This window comes from Accipiter gentilis, chromosome 7 (genome assembly GCF_929443795.1).
Source record: "Accipiter gentilis chromosome 7, bAccGen1.1, whole genome shotgun sequence".
Taxonomy (NCBI): domain Eukaryota; kingdom Metazoa; phylum Chordata; class Aves; order Accipitriformes; family Accipitridae; genus Astur; species Astur gentilis.
In genome coordinates this window covers 43586827-43611138 of record NC_064886.1, presented here as the reverse complement: position 1 = coordinate 43611138, position 24312 = coordinate 43586827, and the positions used below count along the sequence as shown (strand labels likewise).

Genomic DNA, 24312 nt, shown 5'->3' with positions numbered 1-24312 from the left:
TTACCCGAAGCTCCGAACGAGAGGCAGGGGGATGGAGTTCTTCCAGCCCGGGCTGCAACAACTCCCGAAGTTGCAGAGGCAGACACAGAAACGAAGGCAGAGCACGCAGCTAAGGTCAGGATACCGCCCTGTATACGCTATTAGCGCTTTCGCTCTCTGTCAAGATGAGAGGACGGCACCCCTGCATTTTAAATCTGCAGTCTAGCGGTAATAAGATTACGAGATCGTTCTGAGGCCGCTCTCTCATTTTTTGAAAGGTCATGGTGATTAGGCGACGTTCCCGACAACTGGAAAAAGGCAAATGCCACACTCATCTTCCAGAAGAGCAGCGGCGGGAGCCGGGAAAGGCTGGCCAGCCCCTGAAACCGCTGACTCTGGAAGGATTACGGGGCAAGCGCTCTCGCAGGCCATTTAGTCAGCAGGCGAACGAGGGACCCGCCGGCAGGCGCTGGACGCGGCTCGGCGGGGTTGCCCGCCTCCCTCCGACCCTGCCGCCTCAGACCCTCGCTGACAGGAACCAGCCCCGCAGCCGCCCTCCCTCAGGCGGGGCGCGCCGAGGCGCAGCTAGGGGGAAGGGAGACCGGCACCCCCGGAGACCCCCAGGCGACGTGCCGCTCGCCGGCTGCCCGCCTCCCTGCTCCGCCGTCCCGCCCCTCACCTCCGGGCGGAGCGACCCGACTTCCCCAAGATGGTGCCGCGCCACCGACAGCGGAGACGCACCTTCCCAAGATGGCGGCGGCGCGTCCGTCTCCCGCGACCTCTCCAAGATGGTGTCCTGCTGCCGCCGACCTCTTAAAGATGGCGGCGGTGGCCCCGCCCCGAAGCGGGGCAGGCTGGGAGAGGGGCCGCGCGGCGGGGAGCGGGCCTGGTGCGGGCTGGGCCGGCGGGCGGGCGGTCTGTCGGGCCGGGCTGGCGGCGGAGCGGAGCCGGGCGGGCGCCATGCCGGAGCTGGCGGTGGACCGGGTGGTGGTGCACCCGCTGGTGCTGCTCAGCGTCGTCGATCACTTCAACAGGTGGGGCCGGACGGGCGCGGCGTCCGCGGCGCTGAGTCACGGTCACGGGCCGGGCTGGGCCGGGGGCCGTGAAGGGAGCCGGGGCCGTGAGGGGACCCGGCCCGTGAGGGGAGCCGGGCTGTGAGGGGAGCGGCGCGGCCGGGCCCCGGGACGCGCAGAGCGGGGCGGAGGGGACCCCGCGCCGTGAGGGGAGCGGCGCGGCCGGGCCCGGGCCGGTCGCCGGGGGCCGCGATTCCCGTGTGGCGGCGGGAGCGCGGCCTGCGGGAGCCCCCGGCCCGCCGCCGCCGCCGCCGTTGTTTTCGCCTTCGGAAGAAGAAAAGGCGGAGGTGGGGTGCCGTGAGGGGGCCGTCAGCGCCCGTCCTCCTGCCCGCCGAGGGCTCGGAAACAACGTCCCGCTCCTTAAAACAGGAGTGGGGGAGCGGTGGGGGCCGTTCCTGAAGCTGCAGCTGGGTGAGCGGGGGATAAATCATACCCCCGTAAACACCTAGTGTGGTTCGTGCCTCGTTTAACTCAATTGCTCCAATTGACGCGAGGTTTTCATGTCAAAAACCAAAATCTCGCAAGGCGAACAAGCCTGCTATTGTGAAAGCAAAATTGCAGATGACACCCAGCAGTCTAAGAGCTTACTCACTTTTTTATAGCCCATTGTCCTGCGGAGAGGCTGCAGCGGTGCTTATTTTGGGTCACGTTCCCCCTCGTTAGCTGCTGTGGACCGTGTAGTCCTCTTTCTGCATCGCTGGGTTACAAGGTTTGATTCTGAGGGCACCGAAACGCCTTTTTCTGGATGTAAATTAACAATCGGTAATAAAACGATCATAACGGCTCTTCTTCCGTTCCAACCCGCATACTGTTTAACTTGCAGAAATTAGGTGAAGCGAGTGGTCTGCTGTTAACCTTCTTTCCTGAACCAGGCTTTTTGTCATGGGAACTGACAGTCTTTTCCATTTAGAATAGGAAAAGTTGGAAATCAGAAACGCGTCGTCGGTGTGCTGCTGGGCTCGTGGCAGAAAAAAATACTAGATGTGTCCAACAGTTTTGCAGGTGAGTTTGGGTGTCCTACCCTTGTTCAAACCTACTGAATTATTTATTAGATGAACGCGTTTGGGTTTTTTTTAAGCCACCCTGCCAGAGCACAGATTGTTCCCTCCATGTACAAATCAGCCTATATCTAAAAAAAAAAAATATGCTAACCGCTGTCAGAAATACACCTATTCCAGCCAGTCTTGTGCTGCATCTTCCCTGTAATATTGTGCAATGTGGAATGTTTTGGGAGTGGATGCGAACCTCTTTTAAAATGCTGGTGAATATTTTGCTGCATTGGACTCGCTGACCTCTGCTGAGTGATCAGTGTCTCAACATGTCATACGGAAATCACAGCTCTCAGTCCTGATGTTACCTACTTGTGTAAAGATTTAATGTATAATTTAGCTTTACTTCTTTTCCTCAGATCTTGTCCGATTAAATACTAGTTCTTTCCTCAAGTATGTTAATAGTGTTGACGTAGTTTCCTCTTAAATACTTACATGTGATAGTAAAGGTACTTCTTGAATGCATGGCTTTTGCTGACCCATTTGTGTTAGTTAGATCATTTCCTTCCCCGTGGGGCTCCTCTGTGACAAAGCAAAATTATCTAGTTTATATATGGAGTTTCACAGTTTATATGGGTTTCTTCTCCCAAGCGTGGACTTTTTTTTTTTTTCCAGTTTTTGGAATAACTTTTTTCCATTTGATTTTTTTTTTTTTAAATTGTTTTGACAGCCTTTCAACTATGAAGCTTTTACTATACCTTACTTAAAGTGCCTCATGGTGTTCTGGTAGTCTATAAAAGTGCTGATGACGTGTTCTACACTGAAAACTAATTTTTCTTGAAGTAGACTGTTGTTGATCAACAAGCTATAAAGTCTGCTGGGATACTCAGTTTATCACATCAAATGTCTATGCGTGCTATTGAGTCACTTTTGTATGTGAGAGGATTTCTCTCTGATGCTTGATGTTGTCCACTGAGGATGACCCTCAGAATGCTTTGCATTTCATTCCTCAGTTTGAAACTGTTAGTAATTATGAGACAGCCTCTACCTGAGATAATTGACCAGCACTGCAGGTTAGCTTGTGCAGCGTAGTGTTGCAGAACAGTTGAAACTGATTAAAATCCACTTGTCTTTAGCAGCCAAAGACAGCCTAGAACACAGCGTCTCTATAAACATTTTCATTCTGGAAGTTGGATTCTTAAATATTGATATTTTGTTTTATTCCCAGTACCTTTTGATGAGGATGACAAGGATGATACTGTGTGGTTTCTAGACCATGACTATCTGGAGAACATGTATGGAATGTTTAAGAAGGTCAACGGTAAGTTGAGATCTCCTTGCAGTCAGGGATATGCTCCTAGAAACTTTCAAGACTATGAGGAAGTGAATTCATAGTAAGGTAGAGAGTTAATTGCTCACATAAGAAGCCACTCCATGCTAATTGCTTGCATAGTTTCACTTTCACTGATGGTTTTCTGTGGGTTAATTTGTGCAAGTAGTTTTGTGTTCTTAACACATTAATTTATACCTGGCTACTTTTCCCAAGTCTCCTGACAGCTTTGTATCTCCAGAATAATTCAGATTTCAAAAATGCCATTATTTCTGAAGAATTTCAAAGCTTTCTCCTCTATAACCCATTCTGTACCGATGTGCCCTGAAATTAGTTTTTTATGAATGTGAACATTACAAACTCACATTTTGTAAGTAACGATTCCAATTGCTCTTCACCGCTTTAAAGAAGTGTCTTTACTGCTCAGTTTGAGATTTTAGAGCTGAATGTTCAGTCATAACTTCAATTCCTATGAATTTTCTTAGCCCTGGGACCAGTTTTCATTCTCATGATACAGTTTGCATTTCTAGAACTTTTGCATCTCTAGATGTTAGAGTTTCAGGCTGTCAAATACTGATATCTGCAGAATAAGAAATTATATTAAATAGTCTAGTTTAGTTAAGAACCTAGGAGTAAAGTGACATATGTGATTAGTAAGCTACAATAAGTAAGTACGATTAGTAAGCTGTCTTTCTCACTAACCATGTCATTGTCTTGCCTACTGTAGTTCATTTCCCCCTACTTTACACTCGTCTTCTACACGCATTAGATTTTCACCCTTGATTTGCTATTCAATCTCTGCCTAAATCTTTCTGCTGTTGTCTTACCATGCGATTCTGATTTAGAATCCTCTCTGGTTTTGCTCAGCTAGAGAAAGAATAGTTGGTTGGTACCACACAGGCCCTAAACTGCACAAGAATGACATCGCCATCAATGAACTGATGAAAAGATACTGTCCTAACTCTGTAAGTGCGGCACTTTTTCAGTTTTGGGGGTTTTTTTCCCTCTCTCTTTACTAAACAGGGGATCTGGGACTCCTTGGCCCCACCTTTGTTACTGGTGATACAGCATGTTAAAGACCTGGTAGCTGTACAATGATTGAGGAACTCGGATCTGAGTTGTTTGAAGCAGCTATAGAAGTCTTTTTGCAGTGCCTAAAGTTAACACCTCTGAGCAGCTAGTGTACATTGCTGCAAAGTGAAGACCTGACTTAGGTATTTTTTTCTAGTCTTTGAATGAAACCTGGTTTTCTGAAATGTTTGCTTTTTCCATAAGGTGTTGGTGATTATCGATGTGAAGCCAAAGGACCTGGGACTGCCCACAGAAGCTTATATTTCGGTTGAAGAAGTTCACGATGTGAGTATTATTTCACATGTCTTTCTGCCTTTTCCTAGTAAAAGGGTTTCCATTAAAGGATGGCTGTTCGGATTGCCTTATTTTCTGAAGGCTGCACATCCCATGGCACATAGTTGCCTTTTACATATGGGATTTTGCACTCACTAGTGAGGGCCTGTGACTTGCAGCCCAAATCTGCTGAAACCAGAGGTTAAATCCCAGTTGTAATGTGAGCATTTGTAACCAAAGCTTTCATCCACCAATGCCCTTGGAAGAAAAGCTGTGTGTTGCTGTTTGATCTAAGGAATTCCACAGCTCCAGCTGTCCCTATGATTTAGATGCTTCTTACCTGTTTCTGTCATGTCCGTGGCCATGAAGAAAGTCATAGATTGGAGCACTTTTGAGGTGTCACTTTTACATGTGAGCCTGTTTGCAGAGGTGTTCTGAGTAATTGCATGCTTATTCGTTTGTGCACCTGCCAGTGCTGAGTAGGTAGGTCAGGCATAGCAACACATACTAATCACTTGCAGCACCATGCAGACAAACAACATACAGTAGTAAGTCAGCTTTAGCTTTTCATTTGCAATTGTTTGATTTAAATTACATTCTGGGTGTATATAAAAAAGTTTTGCCTTTCTGAGGCCCTCACTATGGAGAAAAAGCTGCTCCCCTGCTCCCAGTATTGTAGATCTTATATCTGTAGGACTTGTTCTTAGTTTTGTGAATTCACAATAGTCCCGGTGGTGCTTTCTATTTACAGATGTATACTGGTCCAGGTAATGGTTTTCAAAACACATGGGTAAAACTCATTCCTAGAAATTTAGCCTCTGAATCTTTTAAACATCTTCCTTAATATCCAGTGTATAAGTTAAAATTTTAATGTGATTGCTGCATATTAGTTTTGGTTTTTTTATCTGGAACTGCATGCATGCTTCAAACTGGCTGAGAGCAAATATCAGGATGGCCAAAGGTATCCCAAAATGTAATAAGGTTGTATTGCAAAAGAAATAATGATGATATTTAGTGAGACTCTCTGTTCTACCCACCAGTACCTAGACCAGCAAAATACAGTAATTGAAAATTACACAGAGGGCAAGAAAGAAGAAATTGCTAGCAACTCTGGGCTTGTGACAGTTGGTAACACTAATTAAATCAAGAAAAATCCAACTAGAGCCTTTCCTCTCTTGATTTCTTGTGGACTGTATATATTTTGCTCATTCCATTAATACAGTCTCTCATACTCTGTCTAAAATTCTGTGGTTTTAAAAGGCATTGTGTTTTACTTAAAAACTTCTCCCTTTATCTGTGTACTTCAGTCCCCTGATACTCTGTTTTGCCATAATTTGCCCCATTGCCTCTTCCTGGTCCTGGAAACAGGCATCAGCTAATCTTAATACTGCGACATGATGCTAGTTGCCCCACTGTTGGCATGTTCTCATCCGTACTGGCTAGTTAGCGTGCCCCTTTGTACCTGCAGTCAGCTCTGTGCTCAGTCTGACCATGTCTCCTGTATCCTTACACCTCGAAGGATGGCACTCCGACCTCCAAGACATTTGAGCATGTGACTAGTGAGATCGGAGCAGAGGAGGCAGAGGAAGTGGGTGTTGAACACTTGCTACGGTAAGCATCTTCAACGTGAAAGCGTTCTTACGAGACGTGCATAGCAGCGAACGCGATCCATCTGGCATCTCCCAGTGCCAGCTTCCTGGAGGAAATGCGGGTCTCGTTAAACACTCTACTTAAATTCTAGGAGCGTATTCATTTAGCAGTGTTGCTTGGCATATTCACTCATTGCTAGTGAAAAGTGTGACTGCCCACTGATGAGATGATGAAAACTACATATTCTTTCTATCAAAGCTGCAGAATATTGCATCTTTTGGAACCGTCTCCAGCTGCTGTGTACCTCACAGCAGGACTGAATGGGAGTGTTGCTGATGGGTCTGTAGCTCTCCAGTCAGAAAAAGAGAGCAGTCGCCCTATACAAACCACATTGCCTTTTCACCAGTCTGAAATCCTGTTGTTTATTTCTCTCTATCCCTCTAACTGGTGTTACAGATATTATTCCAAAGAGAACGTATGCGCATCACAGGATACAACAATGATCTATTTTAGATACACTTTGTAACGTACATCAGTTCATTCTCATTCCTTGACTTGAAGCATTCATTTCAGTTGTACTCCAGCTGTGCTTCAGACTGCTTTTCTTTATAAGCTGGAAAGATCTCTTAAGCAACTATGCCCAGCTGTTAATGAGAATGCGAAGTAACATTCCAATGCTGATTCTTTCTGTTGTGGGTGTTTCAGAGATATCAAGGATACAACGGTGGGCACTCTGTCCCAGCGGATCACGAATCAGGTCCATGGCTTGAAGGGACTGAACTCCAAGCTTCTGGACATCAGGAGCTACCTAGAGAAAGTAGCCATGGGCAAACTCCCCATCAATCACCAGATCATCTACCACCTTCAGGATGTCTTCAACCTGTTACCAGACGTCAACCTGCAAGAGTTCGTCAAGGCCTTTTATCTGAAGACCAATGACCAGATGGTGGTGGTTTATCTGGCTTCTCTTATCCGTTCCGTGGTTGCCCTGCACAACCTTATTAACAACAAGATTGCCAACAGGGATGCAGAGAAGAAAGAAGGACAGGAAAAAGAAGAAAGTAAAAAGGAGAGAAAAGATGAGAAGGAGAAAGACAAGGAAAAGAGTGATGTCAAGAAAGAGGAGAAAAAGGAGAAAAAGTAAAATGTGTAGTTTTTTTATTTGTAAATTAAAAATCTTGTAAACTAAATCACTTTGAGGCTAGGTTCTTTTCTCTTGTTGAAATGGTCACAGCCCTGCATTCTTCTACTTCGGTATCTGCTTTTTGTGTTCATCATAACGTGGCTAGATAGATCTTTTCAGACTGGCAGCTGTTGCAATGAGCAGGCAGTTACTGTAGGGCAGACCTGGTGGTTTGGGTCTCAGCACTGGACAGGGAAAGGGTAAAAGCCAGGGGGGGAAATTTTTTTTTTTTTTTTGTAAGCACACCACTCTTCCTTCCTGCAGTGTGCCTTCAAGGATGTTTTTAGTCCAACAGCTGAGGATTTCTGCCACATACTGTGTTAGCCTTCATTCAAGGTACTTGTCTTACCTGTCACTGAGTTTTCACTACTGTGTGAGACCTGAGTTGTTGGCATCAATTCATTTTTGAGGTGAGGACGAGGTGCCAAGTTCTGGAAGCACCACGGAGTGACTAGCAAAGAGGCTGTTGCTACTGCTGGCTGTTTTCTTCCAGCTATACCTTGTGCTGGGCTAGTACAATTTTATTTTTTCTTTGCTATCCTTTGTAGCTGGCCAGTGACAAGATTGGGGTTGGCTGTTTTGTTACCTGACATTTAAAAAAAAAAAAAAAAAAAAGTAAAAAACTATACTCCTGGCTCATGTGATGCTCTGCAGGGATGGAAACACAGCAGGGGAGAGAAGCTGGGATCTTGCTCTGGTGATGAGGGGAGGTTGTGTGTGGTGCTACCACACTGTGAAGAACATCTTCCTTTCCTCCCATAAGCTGTCAGGGCCATTACCATATCAGGCTTGTGGTATGCATATGTATTTGCAGTTTTCTGGACTAATTCATTACAATTAGCTAATTTCATGCAACATAGACATCTGTGTATTTAATCTGCTTCCTATTTGCACAGGCCCTAGGCACCTTGTCCCCTGTCTGTTGTGCCGGTAGCACGTCACTGCTGTTACAGCTTCCACAGCTCTGTGCCAGTGAAGGAACTAGCTTTGCTGTCCACCTGGGGAGGCACCTGGGCTGTCAGCTTTGCGTGGACACTGCACTCTGTCCTGCTGGGGCAAGATGGACATGTGCTGCAGCACCTCCTAGGAGATGGGGCAGAGGGAGACAGGCCTTTCCCAGGTATAAGATGCCACCAATGCCCCTGCCACCTCCCAGACCAGGGCATGAGCAGCACCCAGGGCTTCAGGTGGGCATGAGCGCTGTGTCAGCATGCTGGTGCCTGCAACGATGGAAGCATTTCTTCTGCGATTGGGCTGGCACCAGCTGTGCCATGCTTGGCAAGGGTCTCCCACAGCGCAGTGCAAGTACAGACTATTAAAAAAAGAAAAAAACAAAAATACCAAACAACAAAACCCAAACCCCCACAAAGAACCAACCAGCGAAGGCAGCTGCTGAAAAGCAAAGTCACAGCAAAATTACAGGATGCAGGCTGTCCCCCAGTGATGTGACTAGAGGGTTGGTTTAGTTCTGCTTTTGTTGGATTTTTTTACTAAACACCACCAGCCTGTGGCCATTGGCCTCATGCACCTGATTTTGTTCCACCAATACTGCTCTGGTTTCACACAGTGGCACAGGGAGGCAGCTCCTGCTCTGACAAAGCTTCCTGGAGACAGTTTTAGCCAAGTGTGATTATAGGGTGGGTGAAGGCAGACAGTGACCCTCCTGCACAGTGTGTAAATGGAAAAAATACATATTATTTATGATCCCGCTAACGAACATCATGGCCCTTTGGCCAAGTCCCCGCCAAGATGCCCCAGGCCTTGCACCGGGCTGTCCCCCTGTGCGACACACTGACCAGGGACACAGACCTCGGCAGCTGCTTACTGTTTATTGCACAAGAAGTCGGCATCGCTGAGGCAGGATGGTGCAGTACAAAACTATCTGGTTACCAGTCAAAAGCTATTGCAGTGTCTTGTATCCATAGACTTCCTTATGTACAGCTATGTATACCAACACTCGTACGGGTCCGTCTCCCCCGTGCACACCGGGGCAGGTGGAGGGGGGACAGTAGCGGAGGTGGCATCCAGGCAAGGGGCAGAGGCCCGATCCTGCACTCCCCTGAAGCTCCGGGAGCTCCTGCCACCAGCCCGGCCAGCGACACAGGAAACACAGGGAGTTTGGGCCAAATCCACGAACCAAGCAAAGGCCAGATGTGCCAGGAACGTGACTGGAGCCCCCAGGGCTGCTGTGCAGCACCAGCTCTGAGCAACACACCACTTAACTATTAAATATAACTGCACAGGGGCCACACGCTTGCAAATCAAAACATGCAACAGACATGGTCGGCCAAGCCCTGTGTCCGGGTGGCCACGGGTCTGGCGCAGGAAGGGGCCATCCCGGCCCTCAATGCGGTGCATCGGCCACAGTAGCAACCAGGGGTTCCCTGTTACCTTTGCTGGGTGCAGGATAGGGCCCAAATATGACCTGAGAGTTGGTTCAAGAGCCATTTCGTTTCCCCTCCTCACCTGCACGTATTAAAATGCCACGAAAAGGCAAAAAACACTAGGGGGAAAAATAGCCTGTGCCGAAACCAGATCTCGTTTAACTGTGTCTGCGAGGGGGGACCGGGGAGCCTCAGTGCACCGCGCGCTGCTTGCCAAAGCCCAGGGCTTTGCCCCGTCCCCTCTGCGCCAGCCCGTGCCCCTCATGAGCTGAGCGGAGCCAGGCTTTTTGCATCCACCTCCCCGCCACACCTCAAATTTTGTCTGGGGAAGGAAACGCAGACCCATTTCCCCAAGGGCTGTGTTAGTGCAGATCTCGCACGGGAACAAGAGCAACAGCGTCCGCAGCTTCCCGCGCACCATCCCGCAGAGAGGGCTTGGCGCTGGGCTCTGCGGGCGCCGGCAGGCAGGACCTCGCAGCCGGCAGTGCTCCAGGGCCCTCCCCGCTCCAGGAAAGCACCAAAGCTCCGTCACTCCTGTCCAAATCCTTCCGTCTCCTCAATCGCATAAAGCAGCTTCTCCTTCAGCTGTTCGTAGCTCTTGTAGGGAGGGAGATCCAGACGGTTGAAGCTGGAGAGACAGCAGAGGCTGTGAATAGTGCCACGATCCCAATTCTCCTCCCAGCTGCAAGGTCCCCTCCGGCCTCAGCCATGCACAGCGGCTGTGGTAAGATGCGTGGCCAGAACGGGAGTTACATCCCATGGGAATACGGTAGAGGGGATGGAGGGCACCTGGGACCCCGTGCAGCCCCACTGAGGCTGGTCGCGGTTGTCCCCACATGCTCCTAACAGGGCCAAGGAGAAACAACTTACCATGTATGGCTCCGAGGCAGCCACGTCTCTTTGCCAACTTTATCGATGCAGAATTTCTGGGGCCCGTTGCTGCCTGTTAATTTTGAGCACAGCAAATCTCATTACATCACCAGGAGCTGAAAAAGAAAACGCTCCTACACGCTGTTAGCCAGCAGATCGCACCGTCACACGCCCTTATGATCCTACAGACACATTGGGGCATAAATCCATACCAGCAATCGCTGCCTCTTCTAACCCCCTCACAGAGAGGATGTGCAAAAAACAAGAAAGGAGAAAGCTGAAAAGCCTATTCAAAGGTCACAGAGAGATAATAGCATGGCTTCTAAGCAGGATGGTTAAATAGCAAGTGCTAAAACGTTATTTATCCGTAGACCCGCAGGACTGAGTGTGCCCATCCAAGAGTTTTAAAGGACCTGGCTCAGAAAGTCTGAGCCACTGAGGTCACTTTTTAACAGATTGTGAGTGCTGGAGAGGTTCCAGGAGGCTGGAAAAAAGGCTAATATGCCAGCAAGAATAAACGAGTGGCCTAAGTTAGCTGGTTAGCTTGACACCAATTCCAGGAAAGTAAGGGAAAGGCTGGTACAGGCCCCAAAAAGTAGCAAATTAAACGATGAGAGCAGAATAATGCCACACTGTGGTTTTCTGGAAAAGGGGATTTGTCGCATAAAAGAATCAAAATTACATCAAAAGTCCAATCTCATTCAAAATGAGACTACAAGCTGGACTGACAAAGTTAACTGTGGCGGCACAGTTCACAGCTAAAGAATTTGTCTGGGTATGGCATGCCACTGGATTAAATCACCGTGCTCAGGCATCGCAGCTGCTTCACTGCTCATGTGCTGCGGGCTGCCTTGCGCTCTGTGATGGAGACATGGACAGCCAGGTCCCACCCGCCAGCCCCCGCGCACGGCCACTGCCCCCGCTCACCTCCCCAGGACCCCCCACCCAAGCCGAGCACCGGGAACACGCACCGATGAGCTCTGCAAACCCTCCGACGGGCAGGCGGCAGGTCCCCGTCACAAACTGCAACAGACGGATCCTCTTCTCATTGTCCATCTCTTTAACCACCTACAACAAGAACACGGCAGGAGAGTGGGATCCCTGTCACCCCCAAGCCCACAGCCTAGACAGGTTTGGACACAGTCCTGTGTGGTGCAGCACACGGGGCACATGGTCCAGCCCTCGCCTCTAGTCCTGCATCCTCGGGGATGAGCGCATCCCAAGGGCTCTACAGGGAGCAGCTCTGCCCAGCCTTGCCCTCCTGGACCTCCTTCTCTCCTGGCCAGCATGGAGCAGCTCTGCTACATCACCCCCTTCCATCATCCTGCCCAAGAGCAGCAGCTATTGCTAGAAGCATGCTGACCACTAAGTGCTGCCTGCTGTCCTCGGCAGCGGCGCTGGGGCCCCTGCCAGCCGCGGCCAAATGCTGCTTGCTGCACATGTGCTCATGGTTGTATTTCGTTCTTCCTGACAGCCTGCGAGGCTGCCTGCTCCAGGCCAGCCCTGCCTGCCCCAGGCCTCAAGCAGGGGATGATCCCAGGGCTGGGGAGTGAGTCGGAGGTGCTGCCGGCGCTAGGACTGACCTGCCAGAACCACTGGATCTGTTTGCTGTTCTTGGTATAGTGCCGGTAGATGGTATTCTTCTGCCAGTCATTCATGTCAATCTCCTGCATGCCACAGAGCATCAGCTGGGAACAGGGGACAGGGGACAGTCATCAGGGGGATCGAAACAGGACCCTGCACCCATGCTTTGGAGCACCGACTCCTCCAGTGCTGGGCTTCACAAGGCACAGGCTCCAGCACTGGGCAATGGAGGCGTTTGGGAGGAATTCCTTGCCTCCAACAAGACATTTTCTTTCTAACGGACCCAACGAGCCACCCTGCGGACCTGACCACCTGGGGCGGGGGTACCCCCGTCAGCAGAGCCGAGGGGCAGAGGGCGCGAGTGGAGCTTGTGCGCTCTGCCGTCACCATGTGCCATTCCCGGGGCAGCCCGCAGCGGGGTGGGAAGCACCAGTATCTCCGCTTCCCCATACCAGCAAAGGTGCCAGCTCACCTCCAGCTCCTTCTCGTCGAAGTACCGCAGCCACTCCAGCGGCACCACCTCGTTGAAGCCATCCAGGAAAGCCTTGGTCTGCTCCTCCACACCCCGCGTGAACCTCCAGTCTGTCAGCAGCCTAGGAAGGCAGACGGCGGTCGGCAGGCAGCCAGCACTGCTGGCCCGGCACGGGGAACCCCCACCGTCCCTCCCGCCAGCGGGGAGGGCCCCGGGAGCCGCAGGTTTGCGTGGGGAGGGGGAGAGGGGCTCCTGCAAATCACCAGGGCTCCCCTCAGTTCCCACGAGCAGGTTTCTCTCTCTGCCACTGAACCTGAGGGTGGCAGACAGCCCTGAGCACAGACCAGCAGCCGTCAGGAGGTCGAGAGGTACAAACCACATTCCCTGGCCGGAGCCTACCGTCAGCAGGAGACGGCCCTCGCAGCACCCAGCCAGCCCAGTGGTGGACGGGCAGGGTGAGCAGCCACGGGACAGGGAGAGAAGTCTCACCCTCTCTCCCCTCTCCTCTCTCCTGAAAGTACTGGCAACTGCCCAGCCAGCAGCAAAAGCCAGACCGCAGCGGAGCTCGGCCGACCGCGCCAGCCCATACTTGTCACAGGCCACGTAGCCCGGGGAAGCGGCCACGTCCCAAGCCCCACGTTCCCACCCCAGAACTGCCCTGCAGCTGGTGGGGGTAGGCACCAGGTGGGGGCCTCAGGACGGCCACTTACATGATGTACTCCTCCTTGTTCTCCTCTGTCACCCGGATGCTCTCTCCACCCTCCTTCAGCTCGTGGGTGGTCACCTTGCCCAGGATCTCCATGTCCTGGATGAAGTACAACTCCAGGCCGCACTCCTCCAGGCTGTTCTCCCTGCGGGAAGGCACCGAGATGTGATTTCTGACAGAGGCACCCGGCAGCAGCAAGGGGCCGTGGGGAGGAACGCTGCTTCCCCCACGGCAGGACAGGCTCAGGCCAGGAGGCAGCGCAGGGCACTCACTTGGTCCAGACAATGGAGTTGTAAAACTCAGGGTCGATGGATTCCAGGTCCTTCAGCGTGGGCCGCTTGTTTAGCATCCGCTTGTAGAAGGGCAGCGTGAAGCCGGTATCGATGAATTTCCCATGATACAGAGCCTGCGGCGGGGAGGTGACACCAGGTCACGGGGGACCCCAGGACAGACCCGTGGGGCGAGACAGTCCTGCCCCACTGGGGCAGCCACAGGGCAAAAGGGAATCGCTCCCGGGGTCCCAGAGCTGCGGCATTCGCTCCCAGCTGGCAAACGCGGTGGGGAGGAGTGGGCTCCCCCCGACAGCGCTGCCCAGGGGCGGCCCGACTGGTGCGGGTGTACTCGCAGCTGCTCTCCCCTCCCCACTGCGAATTCCACTGCGTCTCCTTCTCCCCTCACAGCTCTATTAAGAGCACTTGTTTAAACAGAGCTGTGCTGCGGCTTCCCTGAATCCCTGGCTTCCAGGAGCCCCAAGGCAAAGGCAGCCAAAAATAATGCAGACGCTTGTCTAGAACAGCCCAGCGGTGAGTAATAGTCTGGGGTTTTATTGGTATCCTGCAACGCGCAGGGCAGGGCAGGGCAGGACAGAGCAGGGACCTGAGCAGCACGCAGCTGCCTCCCGCGCACACCTCGCAGGGCCAGGGGCCAGGGACCCTTCCCCAGGCTCGGGGAGCCCCTGCCAACCCCGTTGCCAGCCCAGGGCTAGGGGATCTGCAGCACGTTGGCCTTGGGGAATGCGAGACAAACGGGAGGAGCCACTCTGGGGCTTGGGCAGCTGGAAAATCTCACACTGCTGGGGCTAAAAATAGTCGCCAGAGCTGCAGACCCAACAGCACCTGGGGTGGCAGCCAAAGACCTGGAGCCATCCCCACCACACAGCCCCTGGGAAACCAGGTCCCCTCCAGCCCCACGGCCATCCCCTGGATCTAAAATGCATCACCCCGCAGCCTTCCCCACAGCATCCCCTCCACGGACCCACGCTGGAGCGAGACGGGGCTTAAGAAGCAACAGTGCCGAGCTGGGGACAGCCATGGGACGCGGAGCTGCCCCTCGCCTCGCTGAGCACCCCCATCCCCTGCAAGGCCCCTGCTCCATGGAGGGGGACACGAATGAAGAATCTCGTCTCCTGTCGCCTCCCCGGGCTCTTACCATGGCGATGAAACGGCCGATGAAGCGAAAGTACGTGAGGTGGTCGGGGTTGATGGAGGAGGCAGGGTTGATCTGCAGGCAGTAGTTGTTCTTGCCGGCGTACTCAAAGAGGCAGTACATGGGGTTGAGCACCTCGTGGGACAGGAGGAAGAACCACTCCCTGGGGTGAGAGGAAAGGGGAGCGGGGTGACGAGCGGCTCAAGGAGCCGGGGTGCCCGGGGGCTGCGCCCCGGCAGAGGGGACAGCCATGCTTCTCCACAGCACACCCCGCACAAACCAGGTGCCCGTCTCCTCAGGGTGCCGGCGCAAGTGTTGGGCCCTGGTGTGACTTGGCGAGGGTGTCCTCCGCCCCAGAGGTGCTGTGCGTGGTTTGTGAAGGGCTTCTGGAGACACCGACAAGAAACACCCTGGTTTGCCAGAGGCCCCACTCAGAGCACTGGGGATCCCTGCAGGCATCACACGGCTCAGTCCCACCCAGGCTGTCGTCCACGTACACACACACACACACACGCTGTTGTACACCCCCCCGAGCTGTGCACACACCCCCTGAGCCTCCCAGCACAGGCTCCCCACGGGACCCCCATCCTGAGCCCAAAGCAGCACGGGACGGGTACCGTCCTGGCTTTGCTTTCCCCCAGTCGCACAGGGAGACGGGAGTCCTCGGACGCAGAGGCAGCCCCGGCATCCCGTCCGTGGTTCTACCCTGTGGTAGAACAGCATGACGTAACCTACCATAGGGTAAAACCACTGGCAGGACACAGAGAGAGGCGGAGAGCAGGATCCCCTGCACCAGAGCTGGGGGCAGCGGCACCACAAAGGAGGAGCGGGCGAGAGCACGGCAGCACGAATGCTGGGGTGGCAGGCAGGCAGCAGGAAGCGTTAGCCCAGCACCAAGGCAGACGCCCCGAGCGAGCCAGCGGCAGCTCGTGGGGACACAGGACCCCCCCTCCAGCCAAGATGCAGCCCACACTCTGTGGTAACACCATCCTTGGGGCAGGCAGCTGCTGCAGCAACTGCATCACCCCACGTCTGCCTCCACGCACACTGACAGTCCCGGGAAATGCCAGAGCCTGTTGGCTGCGAGGGTGGGCTGCAGGGAGAAGAGGCTGCTCGACCCACTGCCCCCACGCCCCGGGGGCAGCAGGAGAGCCCCAGCTGGGTCCCCCAGCCCTCTATGTGCCAGCGACAGGCTGGTGCGATGCTTTCGGGGTGTTCCACCATTCCTAAAACTCACACTGCTTCCCCTTTCAACACCCAAGCAGGCACTGCAGAAAGGCTAAGGACCCCGAGTGCAGCTGCCGGACAGACTCCCCTGCCTGCACTGCCCATTAGGGATTCACACCGCAAGCAGGGCACAGCCCTGTCCAGCAGCAGGCACACAGTCCAGCATGCCAGCACTCACCTAGCAATGCCACCGTAGTCCAGGCCCTCCTCTCCTCGCATGATGATGTACAGGCGACGCCGCAAGTCGTATGGCTTCATGTTCATGATCTGGGGAGAAGCAAGGGGAAGCATCACTGCGGGCCGGCACGAGGGCCGCCTCCGCACCTCCCTGGGCTCTGCGGCCCTGGCACCTCCTCACCTGCTGGAAGGAGTCCTCAAAGAGCGTCTGTCGCGAAACACTGATCTTCACGTGGCTGGGCAACGCGTTTGACTACGAGCAAGGAGAGACACGAGGCTTTGTGCAGGCTGGCACAGTGGCTCTCCTCGCCCACACCTGCCCACGAGGTCAGGCTGTCCACGCACCCATCCAGCCCTGAGGCTCAGCAGCTCTCGAGCTGCTGGGGACCTCCAGCTGCTCTACTCACGTGGCAGAGGAAGCGGAACTGGTGGTACTTCCAGCGAAAGCTCCGGTCATATGCCCCCGGGGAGCCACCCTGTTTGCTCCTGCAAAAACAGCACGGGGCTTAGCTCAGCATCCCCGCCTGCCCAGGTGTGAGCTGCCTGGCCCCAGCAGCCTCATTGCCTGCCAGGCAGGAGGAAGATCTCTGGGGCGCAGCCCACCTCCATCAGAGCCAAATGTGAGGCCCTAAATCTGCTACTCTGTGTCTTTGCAACAAAGCCGACCCGCTTCCCCACAGGAAGGCACGAGCCGCGACAGGCAGCTCGAGTCCCAGCTCCCAGCATTCAGCCCGGCCGCAGGGTGAGGACCCCAGCCCAAAAGCACTTACCCAGATTCGAATCCAGGGCGCGGGTCCTTGAAAGTGGTGGTGCGAGTGTTGTGGTCCACAAAGTAGCGCACACCCTCGTTTGTGTACTTCATCTCCCAGCCGGGTGGCAGTGGCGGCTCCTGGATCATCCTGCCGACAAGGAAGAGGTCACTGGGCAGGCACCTCAGGCATCTCTCATCCTGAACCACGGCCCTCCAAATTGCTACCCTTGGGGACCACCTTCGATTTGCAGCTGCGTGCCAGTCAAAAGGAAGGATTTATCGTACAGGGTGAGCAAGCACCCGCCTGTGCCCTGAGACAGGAGCCCTGCCTGGGCTGCACGCTTGGTCACAGCCAGGACCAGCGAAAGCTACAGCTTTGCTCTCTGTCTGCAGGAGAGGGGGTCTCGGGGGAGACCTGGGCCAGGTCTCTGGAGAGCTGCAACCCTGAGCTCTTGGAAGCCCAAGCAGACCCCTGCGGGAAGGTGACAGGGTAAGAAGAAAACACCTCTTTCTGCCCAGAAAGCCCTGCAGTCTTCCTCATCGCCTGCTCCTCAGTCACAAGGATTTCTTCACCTCCACCCTCAGCTCCCACAAGCCGGATAGCTGCCCTGCAATGCTCAATCCCCCCAGTCTCCAGCGCTGCCTGCAGCTCTCAGTGTTTTCACCTCCCCAGCACTGCAGCTTGCAGGACCGTCTCGGGGCTCAGTCCCCTGGCATGGCCAGCTCTCAGCACTCAGTAGCCCATGGCACAGACCTTCCGAAACCACAAGCATCCTCCCTGTTCTCCCCGCAGGCTGCCTACCCCTGCGTGCGAGGGTCTTCCCACTGGGTGGTCCGTGTGTTGTGGTTCACGTAATACACTCGCCCATTGTCCTGTCTCTTCTCTAAGAGAAAAGGGAGAGGAAGCGTTAGCTGGAGTGCCCTGGCCAGCGCTGACCCGCAGTCCCGGGAACAGCCCTCCTCTTCCCAGCTCATGAGAAGTTTGTCGGTTCCCCTGTCCCACCTCCCGGCTGGCGCTGCCCTGGCTCATTTGGAAAAGGCAGTATAAAAAACCCCTACGTTTCTTCTGCGCGCACAAGCTGGCGCACCTCCAGGGAAGGCCAGCTTTCTCCAGTGCCCCCAAGACCAGCACACTGGGAGATGCCACAGCCAAATCGGGCCCTGCCAGCGTGCTGCCAGGCTGGCACAAGAGGTGTGCTCGGCCACGCACCTCACTGGGCAGGTGGCACATGCGTCCGCCTCGGACACGCAGCGCTCTGCAAGCGCAGCATCCCGCCAGGCAGATCCGCGGGTGCTTTCCCAAATGCGTCCAAACTTCCTGCGTGGCCCTGCTGCCGGTGCAGAGCTCATGCTCCCAGCATGTGCTGCACACGCGTGCGCACACATACCCCTCCTCCTACCGCGCACAGACACAAAACACCCACGCCACTCACACCAGCACCGCTGCTCGACCCCTGTCTTGTGCTGGCCGCCTCCACACACTTCCCCGAGCACCCCCTTCCCAACACACCCTCACAAAGCTATTTGCACGCTCTGAATGGCAAGAGCTTCCCAGCCGCGGCTGGGCACCGCCATGCCCCGGTCCCAGTGGGGACCCCGCACCCGCTCTCCACCCAGTCAGCCCCTGGCGCACCAACGCCCACCCCACGCACCCCGTCTCATCCCGCCTGCATGCCCGCCAACGCCGCTCTGCCTCTCGCCAGCTGCCCCCCCTGCGTGCTCCCACGCACACTCGCCACCTCCCCACCAACACGTGTGCCCCACACGCAACACACCTCCTCTCTCCACGTGCCTGCGTCACTCCCCCCCACCCACGGCCCTGCTCCATGCCGGCCGGGACGCCCTGCACGCACACTGCCCTGTCACCTCCCGGCCACCGCGGCCCCCCTCGCTCCTGGACCGCAGGAAGTAGCCCCCACGCCATGGCTCTGGAAGACCCTGCGTTACGATGACCTGGGACCGCGTCCATCCTGGGGACCCCATCCATCCTGGGGATCGCCACCCCAGGGTGCTCAGCCCCACACAGAACCGTGCCTCCCATACGGTCTGCCCCCGTCTGACGCTGGGGACAGGGCCCCTCTCCTCGCTGATGCAGGAGCTGGGCCACCCAGTGCGGCTGCAAAGGCTCCAGCATCGTCCCCATCGAGACCCTGCCCTTGAAGACCCCCTTAGCAGCCTGGGGCCCCTCTGCCCTGCTCCAAGTTCCCTGCAGTTTTAACCCCTCTCCTGCCCACCCTGCCTGGCACAGCACAGCCCGTCTGCACCCATGAGCATCCCAGCCTGCCCTCTCCAGGGATGCTCTCACCATGGAGGGGGACCTCCCTGCCCTGGGGATGGCACAGGGACCTCTCAAAACGTCCCAGCACACGATGCTTGGGCCATGGGGCCACGACAGCCAGCTCCGCTCCTGCCAGCTCCCAGCTCCGCTGCGGACTGGGGCAGAGCATCCCGGGAGGCACGCACGGCAGCGGGATGGATCCCTGCTCAGCAGAGGAAGGGTCTGGGGACGAGCGAGGAGTTGGATCCCCAACCTCTCCCCCAGTCCAAAGAACAACCACAAGCACTTCTGCATTCAGCAGCTGAGAGAGACTGGGAACTCCTCCAGGAAAAGGGGGAAAAAAAGGAAAAAAAGCTGGATTTCAAATCAGAGATCGTGCTAATCACAGGCAGACTCAGCCCCACATGCAGCAGAGCATGGGGAACGCTGGCTCCCCAGCCACCGTTCCCCATTAATGCCAGGGATGGAAGCTAAGGAGATGCTGACAGCACGGTCCTCCCCGTGGGGCAGGCAGGGTCCTGCTCCAGGTGACGGAGGAGCGTCCCCATCGGGGCTGTCCGGTGAGCACGGCAGCGGGCAGGTGAGACAGCTCAGTACTTACCCCAGCCAGGAGGAAGGGGACCAAGAGGATCATTGTCGGACGGAGCGCCGGACGACTAGAGACAACAGAGAGGGCAAAAACACAAAATAAAAACCAGGGCAGGGACGCCTGGGAAGAGTAGAGTGTGGAGGTGAGCCGTGCAGCCCCCGCTCCCACTCGCCTCCCCTTGGCCCGCAGCTCCCAGAGAACTAAAAAAAAAAAAAAAAAAAAAAAAAAAAAAACACACAAAGGAAAACAACTTGCACACTCAAGGGGGTTAAAAAAAAAAAAAAAAAAAAGCACAAACTAAACAGAGGCTGGGGCAGCCAAGGGGGCGGTGGGGCAGGGGCTGTGCCGCACGGAGGGGAGCAGGACGGCTTGGCGGGGTCCAGATGTGCGCGGCTGCTCGGCTGCTGCCGGCTGTCCCCACCAGATACACCTCCAGCCTCCTCCAAGAACCACACACAAGAGGGGAAAAAATATCGCAGGCCTTTCCAATGAAATCATTCCCACAAGCCCTGTCCACGCCCAGCGCTTCCTGGCGGGCCAGCGGCCCCCTCCTCCCCGGGCAGGGCGCTGGGCGAGGGATGCGCTCGCACTGAGGCCGCATTCATCCCACGCAGACGGGCGGCTCCGCACCCCGCTACCCCCCCAAGCAGGTTGGGGGCCACCGCACAAAACACCTTTCTTCTTCTTCTTCTTCTTTTTCCCCAGGGTGGGCAGACCCGATGGCCGTCACCCAGCCTGAACCAGGGGATGCCCCAGGAAAAGGGGAGCGGGCTGGCCGGCCACCCCTGCGTGTGTGAGCCCCCCTCCCCCAGTCTCCAGCTCCGCTGGAGGTCCCTGGGGATGGAGGTGCAGCCCCGACAGTTGGGGGTTCAGGGGAGGAGGTGGCCTGCGAGTGCTTTTGACAGTTAAATAAGAAACGCATTGTTACCAAAAAGCCGTTCTCATTGCACCTCCTGAAACCCAGCTGCTGCTGGAGAGGGGCCGGTGTCCCAGCCCTCCGCACTGGGCTGGGGATCGGACTCAGCCTGGGCTCAGGAAATGCCACCCACGGCCAGACCCATCCCTCCTGCCCATGAACAGCCTGTGAACCCCACTCCGAGACAGACACCATCCCTCGGGGTGCCCCACGGCAGCCAAGCACCCCAGGGACATCTGGGGGCACATCAGGGATGGGGCTGGAACAGCCCATGCCTCTCCAAGCTTCATCTCTTCTACCCAACTCCCACATGCCAGGATGGGGCACAGGAGGCATTGCCCGGGCAGCAGCCAGTCCGGGACGGCATGCCTCGGAGTCGGGGCAGTATCCGCTCCTCCCTGCCCAGACAGGCTGGACAGAGATGCAGCGAGTCATGTCCAGAGGTATCATCTCACTGTGACCTAAAAATAACTAATTAAAGCTAACAGGGCAGTGACACAAGAGCCCGGGGCAGAGGTCCCCCTCCCGCAGCTCTCCGCAGCCCCCCGGGGAACAAGCTGGGTCTTTGAGCCGGCAAGACCCCTTGGTGCAAGGGATGCTGCGTGGGGGCACAGTCCGGGGAGCCCTGCAGCACCAAGGCACCTGCAGGCAGAGTGGTCCCTGGCAGCACCCTGGCCCCCGCAAGCTGCAGGGCTGCGTGGAGAGGGCTCTGGATCGCCCAGGGCTGCAGTGCTGCTCATCGCCTCCCCACCGTTCTCTCCCGGCAAGGAGGACAGGCGGATGCTGGAGACGGGAGGGCAAGGCAAAGCAGAAAGCCCCCGCGGGGAAGGAGGCAGAGCAGGAGCCATCACCGCTGGCAGCGGGGAGCTCGAAACAAAAAGTACAATCGTTTCATCAGGCTAAATCTGGAGCGTGAGTCCCTCCCTCTGCACTCTGCAGAGCCCGGCCAGGGTGAGTCGCGCAGCACTGAAGTGGCTCCAAGGCTGGCGCTGGCAAAGATGGGAGTGAGCGACAGGCCTGGAGCCCAGTTTGGCCTCCAGTGGAAGCCCCCTCCCGCGTACCCCTCTGCAGCGGTCCTGCGAACGGGGTGCCGAGAAGCACGGGCAGGCAGGGGCTGCAAAGCTGCGGTGGTCCAGCTCCCACCGCGAGGCTTGGAAGGGGCGGTGGAGAGACAGGCAGGGGGAGGAGAGGGGCAGAGCAGCTTCCCGCACCCCCGGGGAGCAGCCCCAGTTGTGTCTCACGTAGGATGGACTTTGCACAACTGCTCTGCCTGCACCCCCCTCCCAGAGAGCATCCGAGCTCCTTGCTGGAGCACAGAGCTCGCACCAGCGCTAGCAGCGCTGCTGGGACACGTCAACCTCCCGGCTTTCTCCGAGAGGAGCTAAACATCGATGAGAAGCTGGTCGCTCTGCTCTTCCCACCTTTGTCCCACACCTTGCCCCACCAGACCTCCCTGCCGCCTGGCAAGAGCCGTGTTTTTCACAGCGGCACAGCCTCTGCGAGGCACGGGGCCAGCTGACGGCGGAGAGCACTGGGACATCGCTGCTCTGGGAGGTGGAAACGCTCCAGCCTAGCTCTTCCCCAAGCGCTGCTCGCCTTGCAGCACAATGGCCACCAGCACCATCCTGGTTATCAGAGGGTGCTCGCCACCACTGGAAGCCGGGTCCCAGCTCCAGCAGCAAAGGCAAAACCAGGACAAGAGCGGTCTCTGCCCAGGAGCTACTGCTCCGCAGGGCTGTCAAGAGACCATTCCCTGAGCGAGGAAATGCGGCGACTCAGCCCAAACCAGGAACAAGGGGAAGAAGAAGAAAAAGTAGGAGGAAGCTCACCAAGCCCAGCAGTGCTCGTTCCCTGTGCTCTCCGGTCCCCTGGCTCTTGCAGCCCCTCACCATCTCACACTTGTACCCTGAGTCTGCAGCTACAGCTGCTGACTCCTGCTGCCAGCCAGGACCCAACCACGCTGTCCTCAGCCCAGCGGTGACTTGGTGAGGGATGAGCTCAGCCCCCCAAAAGCCTCCCCTCCCGCTACAGACCAGGCTCCCATGGCTTCCTCAACATATGCCCAGCTCTGACAGCATGCAGCAAGTTCCGCAAGCCTCACGGGTCAGCAGCAAGGCTCGGCTGATGGGAGCCACGGGAGAAAGCGTGGGCCTAGCCACGCTGACACTGAAAGGACACTGGGGACAGACTGCTGAGGACATGTGCCACCACCCTTTGGGGCTGTGCAAGCTGTTTTATAAAAAGAAAGTTACTCCCACGTGGTTCTCTGCATGCAGCAGAGGAGCCTGTGAGCTCTCCCATCCAAGCACTGCTCTGCTGCACTCACCGAGTCGACAGACCCCACGCAGCCCAGCAAGTGCCTCCCCACACTCCCATGTCTCCCAGACCAGCCTGGGTGAGACTGGTGGGAGAGCCAGGCAAGACCCCCCCACCATCACCCCTGGCGCTCACCTGGTACAGGAATCTTTGGCTGAACTGCTGCATGGCTCCTTGGAGCTGGTTTCGCTGGGACTGCCACTGCTCATAGTTCCTGACGTACTCGGCCGTGGGGCGCTGCCACGTGGTGGTCCGGGTGTTGTGGTCCACGTAATAATACCTGCCTCGAGGATCCACGCGTTTCTCCCACCTGGGAACACCAGAGGAAGATCTCGCTGTGTGTCCTCGGACAGCTCGGCAGGTCCTGCTGGCAGGTGCCTCCAGCTGCCGTGTGGCAGCTCAGTATAAATGCTGGTGTGAAGGCAGCAGAAAGAAACCCTGGAGAGGTCAGGAGGCACAGCAGAAGGCACAGACCACGGTGGTACACACTGGAACCTCCCATTGCCCTTGTCCGAGGGCTGCCCCCGGCGCCCTGGATGCACAGCAGCAGCTTGAGAATATCCAGCTACTGCCCCAGAACGTGCTGAAAGTGTGGCTGAGGGGAGCACGGAGTTGTGAGCCGCTTCCCTAGCTGCCATGCTCCCCTCGTGCTCCCCAGGCAGTGGCTCGGCAGAGGATTTGCAGTCGAGTTCTGCCTCTCAGAAATGCAGGTGAGAAGAGCAGCTCATAGTTGTCCAAGGGGGGAAGACCCAAGAGCTGCCTGGGCCCACGGGTCCAGCTATGTAGACCGTGATGTTTCATTTCGCTCTGACACTACGGGCTGACTTCAGACACTTCTCACAAGAACTCTCTCACAAGACTAAGATACCCTTTAACACAAGGGCTCCCTTCCCAGCTCCAGCACAACCACCAGTTTCACAGTTGAAGGGGCTCTTTTGGGCAAAGATCCACCAGAAGGAAATACAAAAGACTAGTAAGACTTGAAGCAGCTCACTGCAAGGGCACATGAAGCCTAGACACTAGCAGAGTTCTCAGGAGGATGCTGTAAGCATTCCTCCAAGAGACCTGACCTCCAACAGAGGCAAGGCACTGGGTTGGAGACCTATGCGGGAGGGAAGGAGCACACCTG

General features: G+C 55.8%; 2 protein-coding genes and 1 long non-coding RNA gene across 7 annotated transcripts in view; 1 reads left to right on the top strand and 2 right to left on the bottom strand.

Annotated features, from left to right (window-relative positions):
- The window catches only part of LOC126041331 (uncharacterized), a 145371-nt gene extending 144566 nt beyond the window's left edge, over window positions 1-805 (bottom strand). For 2 of the 3 annotated variants that reach the window (XR_007506812.1, XR_007506810.1), the window contains exon 1: window positions 659-740. This is a non-coding gene — a long non-coding RNA (uncharacterized LOC126041331). Of the gene's footprint in view, window positions 1-658 lie in introns of all 3 variants that reach the window. The other variant, XR_007506811.1, reaches the window with a different exon arrangement.
- Window positions 806-833: 28 nt separating this feature from the next.
- On the top strand, window positions 834-7495 carry PSMD7 (proteasome 26S subunit, non-ATPase 7). The gene is made up of 7 exons (XM_049806830.1): window positions 834-1013; window positions 1963-2054; window positions 3270-3362; window positions 4239-4336; window positions 4647-4727; window positions 6235-6326; window positions 7011-7495. Exons 1-7 carry the CDS (start codon window positions 940-942, stop codon window positions 7447-7449), a joined length of 969 nt encoding a protein of 322 aa, XP_049662787.1. The 5' UTR covers window positions 834-939; the 3' UTR covers window positions 7450-7495.
- Window positions 7496-9298: 1803 nt separating this feature from the next.
- The window catches only part of WWP2 (WW domain containing E3 ubiquitin protein ligase 2), a 43851-nt gene continuing 28837 nt past the window's right edge, over window positions 9299-24312 (bottom strand). For all 3 annotated transcript variants that reach the window (XM_049806827.1, XM_049806826.1, XM_049806828.1), the window contains exons 10-24: window positions 23319-23493; window positions 19964-20018; window positions 17887-17968; window positions 17104-17232; window positions 16741-16819; window positions 16515-16586; window positions 16335-16423; window positions 14933-15092; window positions 13777-13910; window positions 13509-13649; window positions 12799-12919; window positions 12326-12430; window positions 11714-11810; window positions 10743-10815; window positions 9299-10500 (exon numbers count right to left, since the gene is read on the bottom strand). In XM_049806827.1, coding sequence (XP_049662784.1) covers window positions 10401-10500; window positions 10743-10815; window positions 11714-11810; window positions 12326-12430; window positions 12799-12919; window positions 13509-13649; window positions 13777-13910; window positions 14933-15092; window positions 16335-16423; window positions 16515-16586; window positions 16741-16819; window positions 17104-17232; window positions 17887-17968; window positions 19964-20018; window positions 23319-23493 — 1612 coding nt within the window. In that variant the 3' untranslated portion in view covers window positions 9299-10400. The remainder of the gene's footprint in view (window positions 10501-10742; window positions 10816-11713; window positions 11811-12325; window positions 12431-12798; window positions 12920-13508; window positions 13650-13776; window positions 13911-14932; window positions 15093-16334; window positions 16424-16514; window positions 16587-16740; window positions 16820-17103; window positions 17233-17886; window positions 17969-19963; window positions 20019-23318; window positions 23494-24312) is intronic.

Excerpts from the sequence above, each read along its gene's own strand:
- PSMD7 (XM_049806830.1), top strand. The coding sequence starts at position 940 with ATGCCGGAGCTGGCGGTGGACCGGGTGGTGGTGCACCCGCTGGTGCTG. Across the intron at positions 4,337-4,646 it reads AAAGATACTGTCCTAACTCT|GTGTTGGTGATTATCGATGT; the intron begins GTAAGTGCGGCA and ends TTTTTCCATAAG. Across the intron at positions 4,728-6,234 it reads CGGTTGAAGAAGTTCACGAT|GATGGCACTCCGACCTCCAA; the intron begins GTGAGTATTATT and ends TACACCTCGAAG.